The 22,115-nt window shown below is 41.0% G+C and overlaps 1 protein-coding gene across 1 annotated transcript in view; it reads left to right on the forward strand.

The window, feature by feature from the left end:
* Glys (glycogen [starch] synthase) overlaps positions 1–21,783 on the forward strand; it is a gene marked incomplete at its 5' end in the record, with an annotated part of 231,668 nt that extends 209,885 nt beyond the window's left edge. The window contains 1 exon segment of the mRNA XM_070083807.1: positions 17,886–21,783. Within this exon segment, the coding sequence (XP_069939908.1) occupies positions 17,886–17,942 (57 nt within the window).
* Positions 21,784–22,115: the final 332 nt, after the last annotated feature.

A 22,115-nucleotide genomic window follows, 5' to 3' on the forward strand; every position in this document is an offset into this window, starting at 1 on the left:
TGCCAGTTTGAAGACTGCCAGGGGTCTGTTGGTAATCCCCCTTATGTATGCTGGGAGGCAGTTGAACAGTCTCAGGCCCCTGACACTTATTGTATGGTCTCTTAACGTGCTAGTGACACCCCTGCTTTTCATTGGGGGGATGGTGCATCGTCTGCCAAGTCTTTTGCTTTCGTAGTGAGTGATTTTCGTGTGCAAGTTCGGTACTAGTCCCTCTAGGATTTTCCAGGTGTATATAATCATGTATCTCTCCTGCCTGCATTCCAGGGAATACAGGTTTAGGAACCTCAAGCGCTCCCAGTAATTGAGGTGTTTTATCTCCGTTATGCGTGCCTTGAAGGTTCTCTGTACATTTTCTAGGTCAGCAATTTCAATTGCCTTGAAAGGTGCTGTTAGTGTGCAGCAATATTCCAGCCTAGATAGAACAAGTGACCTGAAGAGTGTCATCATGGGCTTGGCCTCCCTAGTTTTGAAGGTTCTCAATATCCATCCTGTCATTTTTCTAGCAGATGCGATTGATACAATGTTATGGTCCTTGAAGGTGAGATCCTCCGACATGATCACTCCCAGGTCTTTGAGAAGTGGCAGATGCAGTTTAATATTGACAAATGCAAAGTTCTAAATGTTGGACAGTTAAATAACCATGCCACATATAAACTAAATAATGTAGATCTTAATACAGGTCTTCCATTACAAATCCGGCATCATTGGGACCTGTAGTGTGCCGGATTACTGAGTTTGCCGAATTACAGAGTGGTTAGGTTAGAATACACATAATAAAATTAACCAACTTGACTTACACAGTTCATTGAACTGTGTAAACCCTTATTTATCGTCCGTCTTTTTTATTTTTGTTATACGTTAAGAAGTATCTTTCCATCATACATTGCCCAAGTTTCAATGAGATAGCCCAACAAACAACCAAGAAAATAAAATATTTACCAAAAATCATATATGGCAAGCCCAAGCCAGGTACTGGAAATAAGTCACTTTGTCTGACTTTTCTGGGTTATCCTAGGTTCTCTATACATACGCTGCTATGTTTGATAATTATGTAACTGTATTTGTGTATACCTGAATAAACTTATTTACTTCTAGTCTGTCAACTGAGTACAAGAAACCACCCATTCACTTATTTCAGCTACCCAATAAAGTGGTCAGAAATTGGCAATTTGGCCGATTTCACACAAATTTCAACAGATGCCAATTTCAAAATAGGATCCAGAATAAACAATGCAGACATTCCTGGCACTAAAATAACATTTTCTCTGTTCATTAGTCACAGCTACAGGTCCCTCTTATATTACTCTTGCTTTCCATTTGGAATTTTTATTCACACAAAAAAAAAAATAGAAGATTTACTGTTATGCAGACTGCTGCTGCATTGTAATAATTGTATAAATAATGTCATGCCATTCTTGACTCCATACTGGAATTTGGACTGGCAGGCGGACAGGTATTGGACGGTGACGTCATTTGTTTACACTTGAGCTTCACTAAAGAATAGAATATTTTCACTCCTGTGAGTGCAGTTTCAAGGTACTTTTCTTCATGAAAGCAATCAAAATCATATCTATTTCTGTAATATATCTTTCATTCTATCAAATGAGACCGAAAAAACGAGAATATAACCATAAAAACATACAAAAATATACCGCTAAGCGGCCGCTAATGGCTGAGAAGTGAACTCCGCTATTTATGGTCTGATTTCTTTCATTTTTGGTGTATGTGAAGAAGTATCTTTCCATCATACATTGCCAAAGTTTGAATAAGATAACCCAACAAACAACTGAGAAAATATAATAATAATAACAATAATAATAATAATATCTTTATTTACTACACGTACATGTACAAGGTATACTGTCCTAGCTGACATCAATGACATATTACTGTATAGAAAGCTGCTTGTTATGCAGAGTATTTCAAGAAAATTAGGTCAGTGTCCCAGGATAACACCCACACTAGTCGGCTAACACCCAGGTACCCATTTACTGATGGGTAAACATAGACAATAGGTGTAAAGAAACACGCCTAATGTTTCTACCCTGGCTGGGAATTGAATATTTACCAAAAATCATACGTGGCTAACCCAAGCCAGGTACTAAAAATAAGCCACGTTGACTTTTTTGGGGTTATCCTAGGTTCTCTACACATATGCTGCTATGTGTGAAAATCTATAGAGAGAAAATATCTTTTTTGTTTCATGTTTATGGTGCAGTACGAGTGTATATCACAGTTAGCCCTGTGCTACACTCCGTTTTCTCTAATATAAGCCCTCAAGACAAGGATAGGAGAATGGTATTTGTATACCATATCCTCTTCATACCTCCGTCGAACTGCTCGGTATTATGCCAAATATTATTTATTCTGGAGTATTTAACATGTTTTATGTTATTTATATTGTTGATTATGTCATATTAGATCAATTGTGATAGGCAATGAGCTGTAGTGTTGATATTAGCATAACAATAAAGCATATTCTCCTGCTTCATGCGGCTGAGCTCATGGCAACCAAAAGTGGCTTCAAAGCCACCTTATCTTTAATGGATAATGTACTGTGTAGGTGCTTTACATAATGAGAAGCATTTCTCTTATTTATTGGAACCATGGCTAGGGCTAAAAGTAAGCAGGTTAAAACAATAAATGGAGAAAAAGAAATTGGAATGACTTATGCAGCAAGTAGCACCACCAAACAGTACCAGCAGGTTGGTGTGGCAACCCTGGAAATTTGAAATTATGCTAGCCAAAATTAGTGCCGAATAACTGAAGGAACCAAATAACTGATTGCCGGATTTGTGATGGCGGACCTGTACTACTGATTGCATAAAGGATTTCGGAGTTCTGGTTAGCAGTAATCTAAAACCAAGACAACAGTGCATTAGTGTTCGCAATAAAGCTAACAGAATTCTTGGCTTCATATCTAGAAGTATAAATAATAGAAGTCCTCAGGTTGTTCTTCAACTCTATATATCCTTGGTTAGGCCTCATTTAGATTATGCTGCTCAGTTCTGGTCACCGTATTACAGAATGGATATAAATGCTCTTGAAAACGTACAGAGGAGGATGACAAAGATGATCCCATGTATCAGAAATCTTCCCTATGAGGATAGACTGAGGGCCCTGAATCTGCGCTCTCTCGAAAGGCGTAGAATTAGGGGGGATATGATCGAGGTGTATAAATGGAAAACAGGAATAAATAAAGGGGATGTAAATAGCGTGCTGAAAGTTTCCAGCCAAGACAGGACTCGCAGCAATGGTTTCAAGTTGGAAAAATTCAGATTCAGGAAGGATATAGGAAAGCACTGGTTTGGTAATAGTCGTGGATGAGTGGAACAAACTCCCGAGTACAGTTATTCAGGCTAAAACGTTGTGTAGTTTTAAAAATAGGTTAGATAAATACATGAGTGGGTGTGGGTGGGTGTGAGTTGGACCTGACTAGCTTGTGCTGCTGGGTCTGGTGCCGTGCTCCATCCTTGAGTGGAGGTGACCAGACTGGGTGGGTCATTGGGCTAATCTGGGGGGGGCGTCATTGGGCTAATGCGCGGGGGGAGGGGACATGGACCTGCTCTGCATGGGTCATTAATCCTGTTGCAGTGTTCCTTCTTTCTTATGTTCTTATGTGACCGACCCTGGCTGCAATGACGTTCTTGTACGTGACCGACCTTCAAAGGGTTAAAGCACTTAGACACTAAATGTCTTTAGTTCTAAGACACCTGAAACTGCCTCTTCCTACATAAATTCAGATTTAGACAAGGCCATTCTACTATTCATTTCTTACCTTGACTCTGTACATACATTCATTTGTACATAAATAATTAACAGAAGTGTTGTTCTTACACTTGACTTTTGACTCAACATTTTAAGGACCCTGAATTGTGTTGCTTGTCTAGTATGAACCATTGAACTGTGGCAACATGTGTACAGTCATCCCTCATTGAATGACCAACATAAGGATCTTAAGAATCATTAGGCAGAAGTTACGTAAAACAAACCTGATTTACCCATAAGACTCAGTGTTATAACTAGAGATGCAGATTAGGACGATAATTTCCTTTATGTGATAATTTTTTACATTAAACAAATCATTTTTTCCTTGAGAGTCTTCTTATGCGTTATTTTCAGAACATAGCTACCAGGTTAATTGACTGTAAAGTATATTCATTTAATCGTCAGTCCTGTTTGTTGTGGCCCTTTAGCCTCTGAGTTTGAATACTGGAAATGTCTCATAATTTGCTCCCCCTTCTTTTATGTTCCCTTAAACTGTGTACTTCCCTCCTTCCTAAGGAAGTCCCAGCATTTCTTGTCTGCTGCTCCTCCCTTACATGTCGAAAGGTGAACATATCATCTACATAATCATGCTCACTTTTCCCTGATCACTTTCAGTCTCATTATCGTGCTATGAAAGTGTATGCTATTCCAAATCCTCAGATGATTAAGGTATGCAGCTGTCTTTTAAATCAGGTAATCCAAGGACATTTACTGGAGTCAGAGATCATTTTCACAGCAGATGCTATCATACACCTTGCAGCATGTCTACCTCATTCATGGTTTGTTTCAGGCTTGCTGAGTGCATTACAAGCTACTCAGAAATATAACTTATCACATCCTTTTGTGATCTGTATACAACAATGGTTGTGTTAGATTTGCGGCAAGTGCAAGGTTTCTTTTTGCTGACTCCTTGAACACATGTACAGACATTCAGGGTAACTAACACACAGATTCCACTACTCAGTTTATTATTCACAATCTACAAATGTCTCTCAAGGAAGTCCCTTGTTTTGGACTATATTCCAGTATAATTCCAAGGACCAACTGTTACCTGTGCATGTATAACTATACCTGTTGGTCTGAGTTAGAGAACACATTTTTTTCCATCAAGCTACAGTTAGTCTCCTGACAATCTGTGTATTGCTGCTGGGCTTGTGAAAATACACTTGTAAGTTTACAAATCGACCATTTGACTTGTACACATTTACCATGTAGAGATTTGGCATCTTTCACTGAGGACTGCTAGCTGGCTTCATCAGTTAATCATATACCAATAGACTGTTCTATCTATCAGAGAGCATGCAGACTTTCCTCTCAGCAGCATCATTGTCCTAACATAGTTACTTTAACTGCCCTCTCACCAAAACCCTCACTTTTGACGCATTCAATTTTCAGTTTTTTAACTGAATCCATCTTACAGAACTAGCTATGATGATAATTTTACTCCTTCACTGGCTCACAACTTGATGAACCACATACAGCTTCAGCTACCTCTGTGTTATATGACCCATACAAGTTTTGTTTTCAAGCAATAATTATCCCTACATGCATATTTTGTTTTTGTTTTCTTGTTCAGGGAAATTATTTTAGTACTTGCTGGTGGTTGTAGTGAGATATCCATCAATATTGCTTTATAATGTAATGCCTTTAACCCTTTGAGGGTTTTGGTCGTACTAGTACGTTTTACGCGTAGGGGTTTTTGACGTACTAGTACTCATAAATTCTAGCGGCCTCAAATCTAGTGGGAGAAAGCTGGTAGGCCTTCATATGAAAGAATGGGTCTATGTGGTCAGTGTGCACAGTCTAAAAAAAATCCTGCAGCACACAGTGCATAATGAGAAAAAAAAAACTTTGACCATTTTTTTTAATAAATCAGCGACTTTGCAGTGTATTTTCGTATGGTATTTATTGTTGTATTCTAGTTTTCTTGGTCTCATTTTATAGAATGGAAGACATATTACAGAAATTGAGATGATTTTGACTGGTTTTACAATGAAAGGTGCCTTGAAATTGAGCTCAAAGTAGCAGAAATGTTCGATTTTTACCAAACTTCAAAAGTAAACAAATCGTGCCAAGCGTGCAATACACGTCAACTGGTGAGTCTAATATTCTTTTACAAGTGCACCAATAATATTTATACCATTTTTTACACTAATGCAGTAGTCTGCATAACAGTAAATCTTATATTTTTTGTGAGAATAAAAATTCAAAGTGGAAAGCAAAAGAATATAAGAGGGGCCTTGAGACGTGACTAATGACTAGAGGAAATGTCATTTTAGTGCCAGGAATGTCTTTCTTGTTTATTCTGGACCCTATTCGGAAATTGGCATCTTTTGAAATTTGTGTGAAATTGGCAAAATTGCTAAATTCTGACCACTGTACTGGATAGTTGAATTTATAAATGGGTGGTTTCTTGCACCCATTCGATAGAAAAAATGGAGTTCTAGCGAAATATTTATGTTTTTTGTCAACTAGTACAGTGAAATTGGCCGAAAATGGGGCTCAAAGTGGGCAAAATCGCCGATGCGTAAACATCGCCGAGACCGCTAACTTTGCGAGAGCATAATTCCGTAAGTTTTCTATCAAATTTCAAACTTTTGGTGTCTTTATGATCGGGAAAAGATTCTCTATCTTTTCATAAGAGAAAATAATTTTTTTTTTTTTAAATTTGGCCGACCCTGAGAACGAGTTTCGGAGAGGGCCTGTCAACCCTCAAAGGGTTAACAGCCCTTGTGATGGACATAACTTTGCAACATCATGCTTTAAAAAAAAAATACATGCCAAGGAATACCACTGACTGAACATAAATAAACCTGCTATATATCTATGACTGATAGTTTATGCGGTTTGAAATGTTATGTCACTGCTTACATTAAAGCTTTACATGACATTATCATACAAGGTTGTTTATCTTTAATGAGTTTTTCTTTGTTTGTCCATGGTGTATACAAGCAAGTACAGGCCGGCCATCACTAATCTGGCAATCAGTTATCCAATTCCATCAGTAATCTGGCACTAATTTTGGCTAGCATAATTTCAAGTTTCATTGTTATACTGACTCAAATTTTGTCATTATACTAACTCAGAAATTGTGCAGATGGTTGTAAATCCACAGCAGCAAGTCAGTGGGGGAGAAAACAGTGATGAAATTGAGGAAGATGTAGCTGAAAGAATCTGTATAGATAGGTTAATTCAGTTGACAGGTGAACTGCTGAAAGGTCTAGAGCAATGCAGTTTTATAAGTGAACAAGAAATAATTAACATTTACATGCTGCAGGATAAACTAATCAGAGAAAGGCCAAAATATAAGTGTATTCTAACCTAACCCCTCTTCAAGGGGGGCTCCTTGGCATGGTGAAGAGGCTCTTGGTCTGAGGAATTAGACCTGTTGGTCTCCTTCCTCAGACCGAACCTAATTACCCCCCAGTTCCCCCTCCCTTATCCCATCCTCCCTTTTTCTTTTCCTCCTCCTCCTCCTCTCCACCCCTCCCTATTACCCTTCCTCTTTTTGGCCTTTTTTTTTTTCTTTTCTTTTTTTTTTCTCCCACAGGCACGCTAGTTCCTGGGTAAGGGAAAGGGTACTGGGGTCCATCCCATTCCATTGAGGTTCTTGGCGGTGGTGTAGTTTGCCGTGGAATCTGGATTGCCTGGGGATGTCCCAATAACTTTCCGGTATCCCGGGGAGTGGCTTTGGGTATCTTTCGGGCGACGGGTGTATCTCTGGAGGCTGCCTTTCGGATTCCGGGGGTGGTGACCAAAGGAGGTATGCTTTGTGGCGGATATCCGGCTGCCCTCTCTTTTGTCCACCGAGGTAGCTCGGCAGATGTGAGGTTGCTATCCCAGATTGCTGGTTTACTGGCATGATGGGTAGGGTATGGCACGGGTTCCATGCTGCATCTGCACTACTTGCGGTGCTGAGGTCCTCTTGGGCACAGAGGGAGATTTCTGGCCCTCTCATTCCTCCCAGGAACTATCCCTCCCCAGTCCCCCCTTTTTTTATTCTTTTTTTTTATTTTTATTTTCTTCTTTCTTTTTTTCTTAAAAACAAAAAGAAAGAAGTAACCTAACCATGGAAGCCCTAGTCCATGAACCTGCTACCCCCGGGCACCTTCTTGATACCGCACCCCGTTCTGACCCCGCCTCGTCTTTGGACCGCTCTTCAGACACTCCTAATGCCTCTGTACCTCTTGCCGGTGCTGTTTCCTCACCCGCTTCAGGTACTGAGGTCTCGACTGACTCCTTCGATTTATCTGACCTCCGCTCTCCTTTGACTATGCTTCCGGCCTCTCCCTCTACGGTGCGGCAATTTTCGAATCGCCAGCCCGTTCCATGTCGGACCAACTCTGATCCCACTCCTAAATGCCAACGACAATTACCTGCTGATGATACTTCTCCACCTTCTCGTTCTTCTCAGAAAAGATCGACACGTCCTGCACTCCCTTTCCACGCTCAGTTTCAGAATGCACAATGGACTAAATTCTTCACTTTACGACCGACTTCCTCTATTGCCTATCTTTCTGACCATAGTATTGGCAAGGCACTCCTACGCCATGTTGGTAAAGATATTTCTTTTCATGCTCTTAAGAGCGGTACGTGCATCATCACTGTACAGAATGCTACCTAAGCTCATGATCTTAATATTCTTTCCCACATCGATACTGTTCTTGTCACTATTGAAAAACATCATTCCCTCAATTCTTGTAGTGGTACCGTCATTCTGCTCCATACCATAGTTAAACAAAATTTCCAGACATGTGGCAATGACATTCTTGAACAGCTGGAACTCCAAGATCTCCCAATCCTCAAGGTAGACACTTATGTTCTTCCTGCCCACGGGTGGAGACGATACCCTAGCAATGTGGCTCGTTTAACTTTTGACAGCCGTGAACTCCCATCCTCAGCTTATGTAGCAGGACATCGGTTACAAGCTTGAAAGGTGATCCCTACACCGCACCAGTGTAGAAATTGCTGGCCATTTGGCCATCCAGTGAAATATTCCAGATCTATAGCCGAATGCCCAGTCTGTGGTGCCGATGACCATTCTAATACGTCTTGCAATCGACCTCCTTCTTGCCTTAATTGTCATGAGGCTCACCCTTCATACTCTCACCGTTGCCAAGTCTACTTAAATGAGTGGGAAATCTGTTACCTCAAAGAGGCAGAAGGTCTCCCTTATGCCATGGCAGTTTCTCATCTCCGCCTCCAAGGGAGACTACCTCGTGCTTCTTATTCCCGCGTTTCAAAACGTCTCCCCTCTTCTGGGGTCCCATCTTCAGCAGCCTCCTCTGTGGTTACCTCTCCCATAGTCACTCCTGTATCTAATTCTTTAGCTGTCCTGGGCTCAGACATCCCTACATCAATACCTCAGTCTGTTCTTGCTTCTTCGTGTTCTCCCTCACAAGCCTCGGTATCGACGAAATCTCGTATGACACCTCCTCCCAATCGTTCCTCTACTTCTCAGAAGTCAAAAAAAGGTCCTTTAACCCCTCCTTCCCTTCTTCCACCTCCTCATTTTACCTTCCCTGTCTCTGTACCTGGTTCTTCCCCTCTCACTGGCTCTGTTACAAATGTAGAGGTTCACCCCCCTCCTCGTACTGTACCTTCCTCCCCTGTTCCCTCCCAAGTTTCTTCCTCTTCTTCCACCTCCCAGGTTTCTGCCTCTTCTGTCCCCTTCCACGCTTCTTCTCCAGTTCCCTCCACCCTTTCGCTCCCCCCTACATTGGTACAGTCCATTACAGTTCCAATCTTTACTTATCCTCCCCCTACCATCACCAATATTGTCTCCCATACGATGTCTCTGAATTCCGAAACACTTGAAGCAATCTCTGAATATATTGCAGAGACCAAACCGTCAATGGACACTGATCCACTCTCTGTTCCTTCTCTCTCCTCTCCTCCATCTGCGCAACTCCTTTCTTCGCAGCGCACCGTTCCTTCGCTGCTTGAACGTTTTTTGCTGCCTCCGCATGTGGACTTTTCTAACCCCTCTAGTCCGTAGGAACCCTTACCTGCGGATTTCAGGTATCTTTATCGTTGCCAATCATGGCCTATTTACAGTGGAATATACGCGGCCTCGGGTAATTGGGGTGAACTTCAGATGTTACTCTCCTAGTTTTCCTCTGTTGGTGTTTGCTTACAAGAACCAAAATTACACTCTGCTGTTATCTATCCCATCTCAGGCTATAATTTATTGTATTCTTCAGATCCTTTTCCTGATGGGACCTTTAATGAAAGTGCCCTTCTACGCACTGATATTTCGTACCATCAGCTATTTGTTCGTACAGTGGAACCTCAAATATCGAACTTTCTTTGGTCCAGAAGGCTGTTTGAGTGCCTTTACCGAATTGATTTATTCCCATCAGGAATAATGTAAATTAGATTAGTCGTAGTAGGTTGGTAGACAGCAACCACCCAGGGAAGTACTACCGTCCTGCCAGATGACTGTGAAACAAAAACCTGTAACTGTTTTGCATGATGGTAGGATTGCTGGTTTCTTTTTCTGTCTCATAAACACGCTAAGATAACAGGGATATCTTGCTACTCCTACTTACACTTTGGTCACACTTCACAGACACGCACATGCATATATATATATACATACATCTAGGTTTTTCTCCTTTTTCTAAATAGCTCTTGTTCTTTTTTATTTCTTCTATTGTCCATGGGGAAGTGGAAAAGAATCTTTCCTCCGTAAGCCATGCGTGTCGTATGAGGCGACTAAAATGCCGGGAGCAATGGGCTAGTAACCCCTTCTCCTGTATACAATTACTAAAAAAGAGAAGAAGAAAAACTTTATAAAACTGGGTTGCTTAAATGTGCGTGGATGTAGTGCGGATGACAAGAAACAGATGATTGCTGATGTTATGAATGAAAAGAAGTTGGATGTCCTGGCCCTAAGCGAAACAAAGCTGAAGGGGGTAGGAGAGTTTCAGTGGGGGGAAATAAATGGGATTAAATCTGGAGTATCTGAGAGAGTTAGAGCAAAGGAAGGGGTAGCAGTAATGTTAAATGATCAGTTATGGAAGGAGAAAAGAGAATATGAATGTGTAAATTCAAGAATTATGTGGATTAAAGTAAAGGTTGGATGCGAGAAGTGGGTCATAATAAGCGTGTATGCACCTGGAGAAGAGAGGAATGCAGAGGAGAGAGAGAGATTTTGGGAGATGTTAAGTGAATGTATAGGAGCCTTTGAACCAAGTGAGAGAGTAATTGTGGTAGGGGACTTGAATGCTAAAGTAGGAGAAACTTTTAGAGAGGGTGTGGTAGGTAAGTTTGGGGTGCCAGGTGTAAATGATAATGGGAGCCCTTTGATTGAACTTTGTATAGAAAGGGGTTTAGTTATAGGTAATACATATTTTAAGAAAAAGAGGATAAATAAGTATACACGATATGATGTAGGGCGAAATGACAGTAGTTTGTTGGATTATGTATTGGTAGATAAAAGACTGTTGAGTAGACTTCAGGATGTACATGTTTATAGAGGGGCCACAGATATATCAGATCACTTTCTAGTTGTAGCTACACTGAGAGTAAAAGGTAGATGGGATACAAGGAGAATAGAAGCATCAGGGAAGAGAGAGGTGAAGGTTTATAAACTAAAAGAGGAGGCAGTTAGGGTAAGATATAAACAGCTATTGGAGGATAGATGGGCTAATGAGAGCATAGGCAATGGGGTCGAAGAGGTATGGGGTAGGTTTAAAAATGTAGTGTTAGAGTGTTCAGCAGAAGTTTGTGGTTACAGGAAAGTGGGTGCAGGAGGGAAGAGGAGCGATTGGTGGAATGATGATGTAAAGAGAGTAGTAAGGGAGAAAAAGTTAGCATATGAGAAGTTTTTACAAAGTAGAAGTGATGCAAGGAGGGAAGAGTATATGGAGAAAAAGAGAGAAGTTAAGAGAGTGGTGAAGCAATGTAAAAAGAGAGCAAATGAGAGAGTGGGTGAGATGTTATCAACAAATTTTGTTGAAAATAAGAAAAAGTTTTGGAGTGAGATTAACAAGTTAAGAAAGCCTAGAGAACAAATGGATTTGTCAGTTAAAAATAGGAGAGGAGAGTTATTAAATGGAGAGTTAGAGGTATTGGGAAGATGGAAGGAATATTTTGAGGAATTGTTAAATGTTGATGAAGATAGGGAAGCTGTGATTTCGTGTATAGGGCAAGGAGGAATAACATCTTGTAGGAGTGAGGAAGAGCCAGTTGTGAGTGTGGGGGAAGTTCGTGAGGCAGTAGGTAAAATGAAAGGGGGTAAGGCAGCCGGGATTGATGGGATAAAGATAGAAATGTTAAAAGCAGGTGGGGATATAGTTTTGGAGTGGTTGGTGCAATTATTTAATAAATGTATGGAAGAGGGTAAGGTACCTAGGGATTGGCAGAGAGCATGCATAGTTCCTTTGTATAAAGGCAAAGGGGATAAAAGAGAGTGCAAAAATTATAGGGGGATAAGTCTGTTGAGTGTACCTGGTAAAGTGTATGGTAGAGTTATAATTGAAAGAATTAAGAGTAAGACGGAGAATAGGATAGCAGATGAACAAGGAGGCTTTAGGAAAGGTAGGGGGTGTGTGGACCAGGTGTTTACAGTGAAACATATAAGTGAACAGTATTTAGATAAGGCTAAAGAGGTCTTTGTGGCATTTATGGATTTGGAAAAGGCGTATGACAGGGTGGATAGGGGGGCAATGTGGCAGATGTTGCAAGTGTATGGTGTAGGAGGTAGGTTACTGAAAGCAGTGAAGAGTTTTTACGAGGATAGTGAGGCTCAAGTTAGAGTATGTAGGAAAGAGGGAAATTTTTTCCCAGTAAAAGTAGGCCTTAGACAAGGATGTGTGATGTCACCGTGGTTGTTTAATATATTTATAGATGGGGTTGTAAGAGAAGTAAATGCGAGGGTCTTGGCAAGAGGCGTGGAGTTAAAAGATAAAGAATCACACACAAAGTGGGAGTTGTCACAGCTGCTCTTTGCTGATGACACTGTGCTCTTGGGAGATTCTGAAGAGAAGTTGCAGAGATTGGTGGATGAATTTGGTAGGGTGTGCAAAAGAAGAAAATTAAAGGTGAATACAGGAAAGAGTAAGGTTATGAGGATAACAAAAAGATTAGGTGATGAAAGATTGAATATCAGATTGGAGGGAGAGAGTATGGAGGAGGTGAACGTATTCAGATATTTGGGAGTGGACGTGTCAGCGGATGGGTCTATGAAAGATGAGGTGAATCATAGAATTGATGAGGGAAAAAGAGTGAGTGGTGCACTTAGGAGTCTGTGGAGACAAAGAACTTTGTCCTTGGAGGCAAAGAGGGGAATGTATGAGAGTATAGTTTTACCAACGCTCTTATATGGGTGTGAAGCGTGGGTGATGAATGTTGCAGCGAGGAGAAGGCTGGAGGCAGTGGAGATGTCATGTCTGAGGGCAATGTGTGGTGTGAATATAATGCAGAGAATTCGTAGTTTGGAAGTTAGGAGGAGGTGCGGGATTACCAAAACTGTTGTCCAGAGGGCTGAGGAAGGGTTGTTGAGGTGGTTCGGACATGTAGAGAGAATGGAGCGAAACAGAATGACTTCAAGAGTGTATCAGTCTGTAGTGGAAGGAAGGCGGGGTAGGGGTCGGCCTAGGAAGGGTTGGAGGGAGGGGGTAAAGGAGGTTTTGTGTGCGAGGGGCTTGGACTTCCAGCAGGCATGCGTGAGCGTGTTTGATAGGAGTGAATGGAGACAAATGGTTTTTAATACTTGACGTGCTGTTGGAGTGTGAGCAAAGTAACATTTATGAAGGGATTCAGGGAAACCGGCAGGCCGGACTTGAGTCCTGGAGATGGGAAGTACAGTGCCTGCACTCTGAAGGAGGAGTGTTAATGTTGCAGTTTAAAAACTGTAGTGTAAAGCACCCTTCTGGCAAGACAGTGATGGAGTGAATGATGGTGAAAGTTTTTCTTTTTCGGGCCACCCTGCCTTGGTGGGAATCGGCCGGTGTGATAATAAAAAAATAAAAAAATAGATTAGTCCATTTCAAACCCTCAAAAATGCACTTATAAAAGCACTTACAAAAATACACTTACATAATTGGTTGTGTTGGGAGCAGTTCGATTTTTGAGGTTCCACTGTACTTCGCTGCATTACACAGCAACCCGTATCCACTTGCATAGGTGGTATACGCTCTGTTCTTTATCTTTCTCTCCTTCTAGGGCATTATCTATTCCGGGTATTGCCTTTCTTGTTTCGTCATTACCGCCACCGCTTCTGTTACTTGGCGATTTTAATGCCCATCATTTCCTCTGGGGGTCTCACTGTGATTCCCGTGGCATTCAGTTAAAGGCTTTTCTTGCTACCCACCTCCTCCATGTTTTAAATACAGGTTCTCCAACCCATTTTGATCCTCGGGCTCACACTCTCTTGCATCGATCTCTCAGTCTGCTCTTCCTCTGCCGCATTAGACTTCACCTGGTCTGTTCTCCCGGATTTACATGACAGCGATCATTTCCCAATCATTCTTACTTTCCCTTTATATTCACCACCTCTTCGTATCCCACGCTGACAATTTGATCAGGCAAATTGGAACCTTTACTCACAACTAACTGTTTTTAGTGAGGTTCCTTCTTCGTCCTCCATTGATGAGCTTTTACACCTCTTCTCGTCCTCTGTTTTAACCGCAGCTTCTCATTCTATTCCCCAAACTTCGGGCAGGCATTCTCAGAAATGCGTGCCTTGGTGGTCTCCTGCTTGTGCTCGTGCAGTACGTTTGAAACGCACTGCGTGGGGCAGGTACCGGTACAATAGAACCACGGAGAGACTACTTGATTTTAAGCAAAAGCGTGCGATCACTCGCCATGTCATCCATGACGCTAAATGCACTTGCTGGCGAGATTATGTCTCCACCATCACCTCTGCTTCCTCTATGAGTGCAGTCTGGAAAAAAGTACAAAAACTGAGTGGTAAATATTCTCCAGACCCGGCTCCTGTTCTGCGGGTTGCTGGTGTTGATATAGCAAACCCACTAGATGTTGCCAATGAAATTGGCAATCATCTGGTCTGTATTTCTCAGGGGCTCCATCTGTGCCCCTCGTTTCTTTCCTCAAAGTCTGCCAGAGAGTTAGCACCCTTGGACTTTTCTTCTCTCAGAGAAGAACAGTATAATGTGCCTTTTACACTTCAAGAACTGGAGGCAGCACTCTCAGCTTGCCGATCATCGGCAGCTGGGCCCGACGACATTCATATTCGTATGCTACAACATTTACATCAGTCAGCCCTTGCAGTCCTATTACGCCTTTTCAATCTTATTTGGTCACAAGAAGTTCTTCCACAGCCGTGGAAATCTGCCATTGTTCTCCCTTTCTGCAAATCGGGCACTACGGAACATGAAGCCTCCCACTATCGTCCCATTGCTCTTACCAGTGCAGTTTGCAAAGTGATGGAACGCCTGGTAAATAGACATTTAGTGTGGTATTTAGAGACACACAACAGTCTCTCCACTCGTCAATATGGCTTTCATAAGGGACGTTTTACCATAGACCTCTTACTATGCTTGTATACGTATGTTCGTAATGCCTTTGCGAATAACCACTCAGTTATTGCCATATTTTTTGACCTTGAGAAGGCATATGACACAACTTGGAGGTATATTTTGGCCCAAGCCCACTCCTTAGGCCTCCGAGGCAATCTACCATCCTTCCTTAAGAACTTTTTAACTGACAGACATTTCCGTGTTCGGGTTAATAATGTGCTCTCCCCGGTCTTTATCCAAGCTGAAGGTGTCTCCCAGGGATGTGTTTTGAGCACAACACATTTTCTCGTTGCTATAAATGATTTGGCCTCTAGTCTTCCATCAAATATTTGGTCATCACTCTATGTTGATGACTTCGCTATTGCCTGTGCAGGTGCTGACTGTCACGTCATTACAGTTTCTCTCCAGCATTCAGTTGACCGTGTTTCCAATTGGGCCACCACGCATGGGTTTAAATTTTCCAGTACCAAAACTCACCAGATTACTTTCACTAGACGCTCTGTCATCTCCGATCATCCTTTGTACCTCTTTGGCTCCCGTATCCCTGAACGTGATACAGTCAGGTTTCTGGGCCTCCTCTTTGACCGTAGGTTATCCTGGAAACCTCACATTACCTCTCTGAAGGGAACTTGTCACAGCCGGCTGAGCCTTCTTAAAACCCTTGCTCATCTTTCATAGACAGCTGATCGTCGAACTCTCCTTCGCCTTCATTCCACCCTCATTTTATCGAAACTTGATTATGGTGACCAGATCTATTCAGGGGCATCTCCTGCTACACTCTCTCTAGCCTTTACCCCATTCATCACCAAGGATTACGTTTATGCCTTGGCGCTTTTTGCTCTTCCCCTGTTGAGAGCCTCTATACAGAAGCGAACGTTCCATCCTTATCCGATCGCCGTGATGCCCATTGCCTTCGCTACTATGTATGCTCTCATGATCTCCGCAATCCTTCCTTTTATAGAATGGTCACTGATATTAGTAGACATTCTTTATTTGTTCTCCACCCCTGTTTACTCCGTCCCTTCTCTCTTCGCCTACATTCGCTCTTGTCTTCTCTTCAGTTACCACCTTTCTATGTTCATGTAGCATCTCACTTTCCCTACCCCCCCGGGAAGATCCAGCTGTTCAAGTCTGTTATTTCTCTCTCCCTTGCTCAAAAGCCCAACTGTCTACGGTCGCTTCCTGCTCTCTTTTTCTTGACCACTTCTACTCTCATTCTCATGCCATTGCAGTGTACACAGATGGCTCTAAGTCTTCTGATGGCATAGGATTCGCAGCAGTGTTTCCGTACAGCGTTGTATGAGGGCATTTACTATCTATGGCTAGTAGTTTTACTGCTGAATTGTATGCCATTCTTGCAGCACTTATCCGTATTGCATCTATGCCTGTGTCATCATTTGTGGTTGTCTCAGACTCCCTTAGTGCTCTACAGACTATACAGAAATTTGATACACCTCACCCCTTAGTCCTCCGTATCCAACTTTGGCTACGCCGCATCTTTACCAAGCATAAAGATATTGTTTTTTGTTGGGTCCCTGGTCATGTTGGTGTTCAGGGCAATGAACAGGCAGACACTGCTGCGCCGTCAGCAGTACATGACCTACCAGTTTCATATAGAGGTATTCCATTTACGGACTATTTTGCTGCAATAGCTACCCACCTTCACACCCGTTAGCAACAACGTTGGTCTACTATGCTTGGTAACAAACTTCAATCTATTAAACTGAGTATAGGTTACTGGCCGTCTTCTTGTCACCAGTGTCGAGGTTGGGAGACTACTCTCTCCCGTCTTCGCATTGGCCATACTCCTCTTACTCATGGATATCTCATGGAGAGGCGCCCTGCTCCTCTCTGTAAGAATTGTCAGGTTCCATTATCAGTCAGCCACATTCTGTTGGACTGCCCACTTTATCAACGAGCACGCAGAATTTACCTCCATCGTCGTCTTCGCTCCGCTGCTCTCTCTTTACCTTCCCTTCTCGCTGATGGACCCACCTTTCATCCGGACTCTCTCATTGACTTTTTGACAACAACTGACTTACTTCACAAACTCTGATACCTTCAGCCCTTTCTACCTCAATCTCTTGCTACCCTCTACCCCTGCACTATCCCCTGCCCCGCTGTTTTCTGTAACCTACTGATCACCCCTCCCCCCTTCTGTCGCCCAATACCCTCGCTTCCTTCCCTACCCTGCAGCACTGTATAGCCCTTGTGGCTTAGCGCTTCTTTTTGATTATAATAATAATAATCTAACCTAACCACTCTGTAATCCAGCAAACTCACTAATTTGGTTCACTACAGGTCCCAATGATGCCGGATTAGTGATGGCTGACCTGTATATAGTTTACATGTGAAGTCTGATCGTTTTCAAAGCAACTTAATTCTTATTTTCTTTCCTTCTTTCTTTTATCTATAGGATAATTATTGTGATATATATATTGTGCAATTCATGTCTTTTTAGTGTTCTGTTTAATTAAAATGCTTAAATCTTACCAAGAAAAATTCTTTGAATATTTTACATATGGTTAGGTGTACTACTTCTTTATTGCGATATTCTTTTTAGACAGTATTTTCCATGTTGTTTCATTTTTTTTAAGAGGTATTAAGTAAGATAATTTGCTTCTGTTTCAGTTGGAGGAACTGGGTGTAGGAGGAAGTGCAAATGGTAGCACAACCAGTAGCAGGTAGATGTACTCACAAACCCATTTGAGCAAGAAGATGTGGCCTCCCGCACATAGTAACATAGTCACTTGCTTGGCATTACTGAAGTGTGGTTTAGATGGCAAACGTACTAAGTCATAAATTCTATAGACCTTTCAACATGAGTTTTTCTTCTTTTTAACAAATCTCTGGTTGTGTGTGTTGTGAGCCTCCAATGTGTGTTGAACATTGTGTGTCAAATTACATTTTGTACATAGGTGTATACAAAGTTTATAAATTATTAATTTGTTTGCTCACAGATATATTGTATCAAAACCATTAAAGTTACTGGGAGGTATTTTTTTTTTTTTTTTTTGCGTTGGATTTACCTTAATGTGAGAACAAATAATGTATTTTATCTCACTCGTTTGTTATCTTGTTCTCTGTCAACTTCCTCCCTCAGGAGGATGACCTAGTGTTGAAAACTTCAGTCTTATTATTTAAGAAATGAAATCTTGCCAAAAATGGGAATTTATTCCTTTGTTAACTACATACTGTAGTTGTTTTACAATGCTTGGTATTGCAACAGCTAGTTTTGGCTGATTCATGTTTAATAGTGACATAAAATAACTTTCATATACTGTATATTTTTAAAAATGTAGATTATTTTTTTTAACACCATCCATCTCTCTGTTAAACTGTATTATAAATACATAATTGATTTATTAATGAAATAAATCTTCGGTGTGTGTAAAGGTGCCATGTAAACTGATTACTGAAGGATGTAACTTGAACAATTGGAGTATAAGTACGTAGTTTTCAAATGGGGTATGCAGTAATTTTTTTTTTTTCTTTCAAGATCTTCAGATACTGATGATAATATAAATGGTAAATCACACTTAAGCAAAATTATAATAATGAAATATTGTACAATGAATTAAAGTTGATTAAAATATACATATCTTAAAATGATTTAAATTGCTATATATATTTTTTTTTTACAAATTAAATCAATGAAGGTTGTCACAGAACTTATGCTGTGGATGAATTATAACTCTTCAGATGTAAAGTCTTGTATAGTACAAGTTCCAGTAGCTCATCAGTACTGGTAAATTGAACTTGCCAGGAAAAACAAAAAGACAAGTTAATGGGTTGTATTCTGCCTTAATGTTTACTAAGAAAGTTTAACATAAGGATGGCCCTCCATATATAAATTAGATTATCATAGAGGTTGATCAAAATAAGTGATTTTCATATTGGTTAATAATGTATTAATCAGTTCTATAATCTGTTTTTAAAAATCTTTTGTGCTGAAGTTGTTCTGATAAGCTTCAGTGTTTAGTAATAGTGGCACTTGTGCTGAAGCTGCTCTGATAAGCTTCAGTGTTTAGTAATAGTGGCACTTGTGCTGAAGCTGCTCTGATAAGCTTCAGTGTTTAGTAATAGTGGCACTTGTGCTGAAGCTGCTCTGATAAGCTTCAGTGTTTGGTAATAGTGGCACTTGTGCTGAAGCTGCTCTGATAAGCTTCAGTGTTCATAATTTGTGCCAACAAATTTGTCATCATAAGTTGAATATGTTACTTATATAAAACACAATGTTGATTATATTATAGTTTGTGTTTTTACTAAAAGAGTTGGAAATTATATACCAAAATTTTATTAAATTTCAATGAAATTAAATATTTTTCATGATGGTACAAGAATGAGGCTGGGTTTTAAATGTTTTTCTTCAATGAATAACTGTCACTGTATTTATATTTCTAAGATGAGATTCAAGTGTTCCAAGTAAGAAAATAATTAACGAGTGTACTTCTAGTTATGATGTTTGCCAAGAAACCTATAAGCTCACTTAAATCTGTAATAACTGCATTTCTTTCGGCATTTTTTTTCTATGAAGATAGATTCCATGGCTGTTTCATAATATTTGAAAATATTTTTTATGAATTTTCTTTAAGAATTTTTGAATGAAGTTATTATACATAAATTATTTTAAACTTAAAATAAAACTGTTAATATAAATATGCATGTGCAGTGTGTTCCAGCCTCATGACAGTCTCCATGTACTTCCTGCAGTGTGGCAGGCTAATGACAGTCTCCATGTACTTCCTGCAGTGTGGCAGCCTCATGACAGTCTCCATGTACTTCCTGCAGTGTGGCAGGCTAATGACAGTCTCCATGTACTTCCTGCAGTGTGGCAGCCTCATGACAGTCTCCATGTACTTCCTGCAGTGTGGCAGGCTAATTACAGTCTCCATGTACTTCCTGCAGTGTGGCAGGCTAATGACAGTCTCCATGTACTTCCTGCAGTGTGGCAGCCTCATGACAGTCTCCATGTACTTCCTGCAGTGTGGCAGGCTAATGACAGTCTCCATATACTTCCTGCAGTGTGGCAGGCTAATTACAGTCTCCATGTACTTCCTGCAGTGTGGCAGGCTAATGACAGTCTCCATGTACTTCCTGCAGTGTGGCAGGCTAATGACAGTTTCCATGTACTTCCTGCAGTGTGGCAGCCTCATGACAGTCTCCATGTACTTCCTGCAGTGTGGCAGGCTAATGACAGTCTCCATGTACTTCCTGCAGTGTGGCAGGCTAATTACAGTCTCCATGTACTTCCTGCAGTGTGGCAGGCTAATGACAGTCTCCATGTACTTCCTGCAGTGTGGCAGGCTAATGACAGTCTCCATGTACTTCCTGCAGTGTGGCAGGCTAATGACAGTCTCCATGTACTTCCTGCAGTGTGGCAGGCTAATGACAGTCTCCATGTACTTCCTGCAGTGTGGCAGGCTAATTACAGTCTCCATGTACTTCCTGCAGTGTGACAGGCTAATGACAGTCTCCATGTACTTCCTGCAGTGTGGCAGTCTCCATGTACTTCCTGCAGTGTGCCAAGCTAATGACAGTCTCCATGTACTTCCTGCAGTGTGGCAGGCTAATGACAGTCTCCATGTACTTCCTGCAGTGTGGCAGGCTAATGACAGTCTCCATGTACTTCCTGCAGTGTGGCAGGCTAATGACAGTCTCCATGTACTTCCTGCAGTGTGGCAGGCTAATGACAGTCTCCATGTACTTCCTGCAGTGTGGCAGGCTAATTACAGTCTCCATGTACTTCCTGCAGTGTGGCAGGCTAATTACAGTCTCCATGTACTTCCTGCAGTGTGGCAGCCTCATGACAGTCTCCATGTACTTCCTGCAGTGTGGCAGGCTAATGACAGTCTCCATGTACTTCCTGCAGTGTGGCAGGCTAATGACAGTCTCCATGTACTTCCTGCAGTGTGGCAGGCTAATGACAGTCTCCATGTACTTCCTGCAGTGAGCTGTCTAGTTGCACATGTTTATTGTTATATAATGCAGGGAGAAATAATTAATATTGTCATGTTAACATCTTTAATGCTTTTAAATATTTTATGTCATAAAAAAATTGATTAAACAAAAATTTTAAGTTTATTTTTATGGTTTTATTGTTAGATATAATATCTTTTTGTTATAGTGTTTCACACTGTTGTACTTTCCTTTTTCATGTTGCTGTACAGACTATGGTATTTTTGAATGCCATTATATTATTTAGCCAAGCCAAAACAAGTTGGATTTGTGCACCCTGCTCATAGTGCCAAACTGTGAAGTTGTACTTCAGAGGATATGTAACTTTTAGTATCTGAATATAAGGAAATCTGCATTGATGTGATGTGTACAGTACATTCAGAAATGTCATCAGTTTATATTCAGTTCAGTGAACTACTGAGTTTGTGTTAGCATATGATTACTTGTTTTAGTTTGTGGTTATGTACACTTGCATTACTGTTCCCACCCACAAGTGTGTCTGCTTGCATGAGCATTTTACTCTGGTTTTAAGAGCAGCCATTTCCAATTTTAAATAAAAGTACTGTAAGCATGATAGTGTGTCCTTAACAGGCCAGGCAGCTCTGATACTGAACATGAGGAAAGGAATCAAAATAGCATAAGTGGAAATACTGTACAGGCTTTAGTTAACAATATGTTGTGTTAAAGGGTCAGTGGGATCAAAAAAATGCTGAAGGAATGTAACTGAACAAACCCATTGGTTAAAAAAATACTTTTGTTATGGTACTTGAGGATGATCATTGAAGTGCTCTCATGAGAGAAATGTTACATCTAAATCAAGACTTCACACTGTCATGAATGTAATAATTTGTGTAAGTTAACTCTTCTGGGGAAGAACTCTGGTTAGCCCACGAGTCAACAAGA

The sequence above is a fragment of the Cherax quadricarinatus genome, chromosome 10, assembly GCF_038502225.1.
Source record: "Cherax quadricarinatus isolate ZL_2023a chromosome 10, ASM3850222v1, whole genome shotgun sequence".
Taxonomy (NCBI): Eukaryota; Metazoa; Arthropoda; class Malacostraca; order Decapoda; family Parastacidae; genus Cherax; species Cherax quadricarinatus.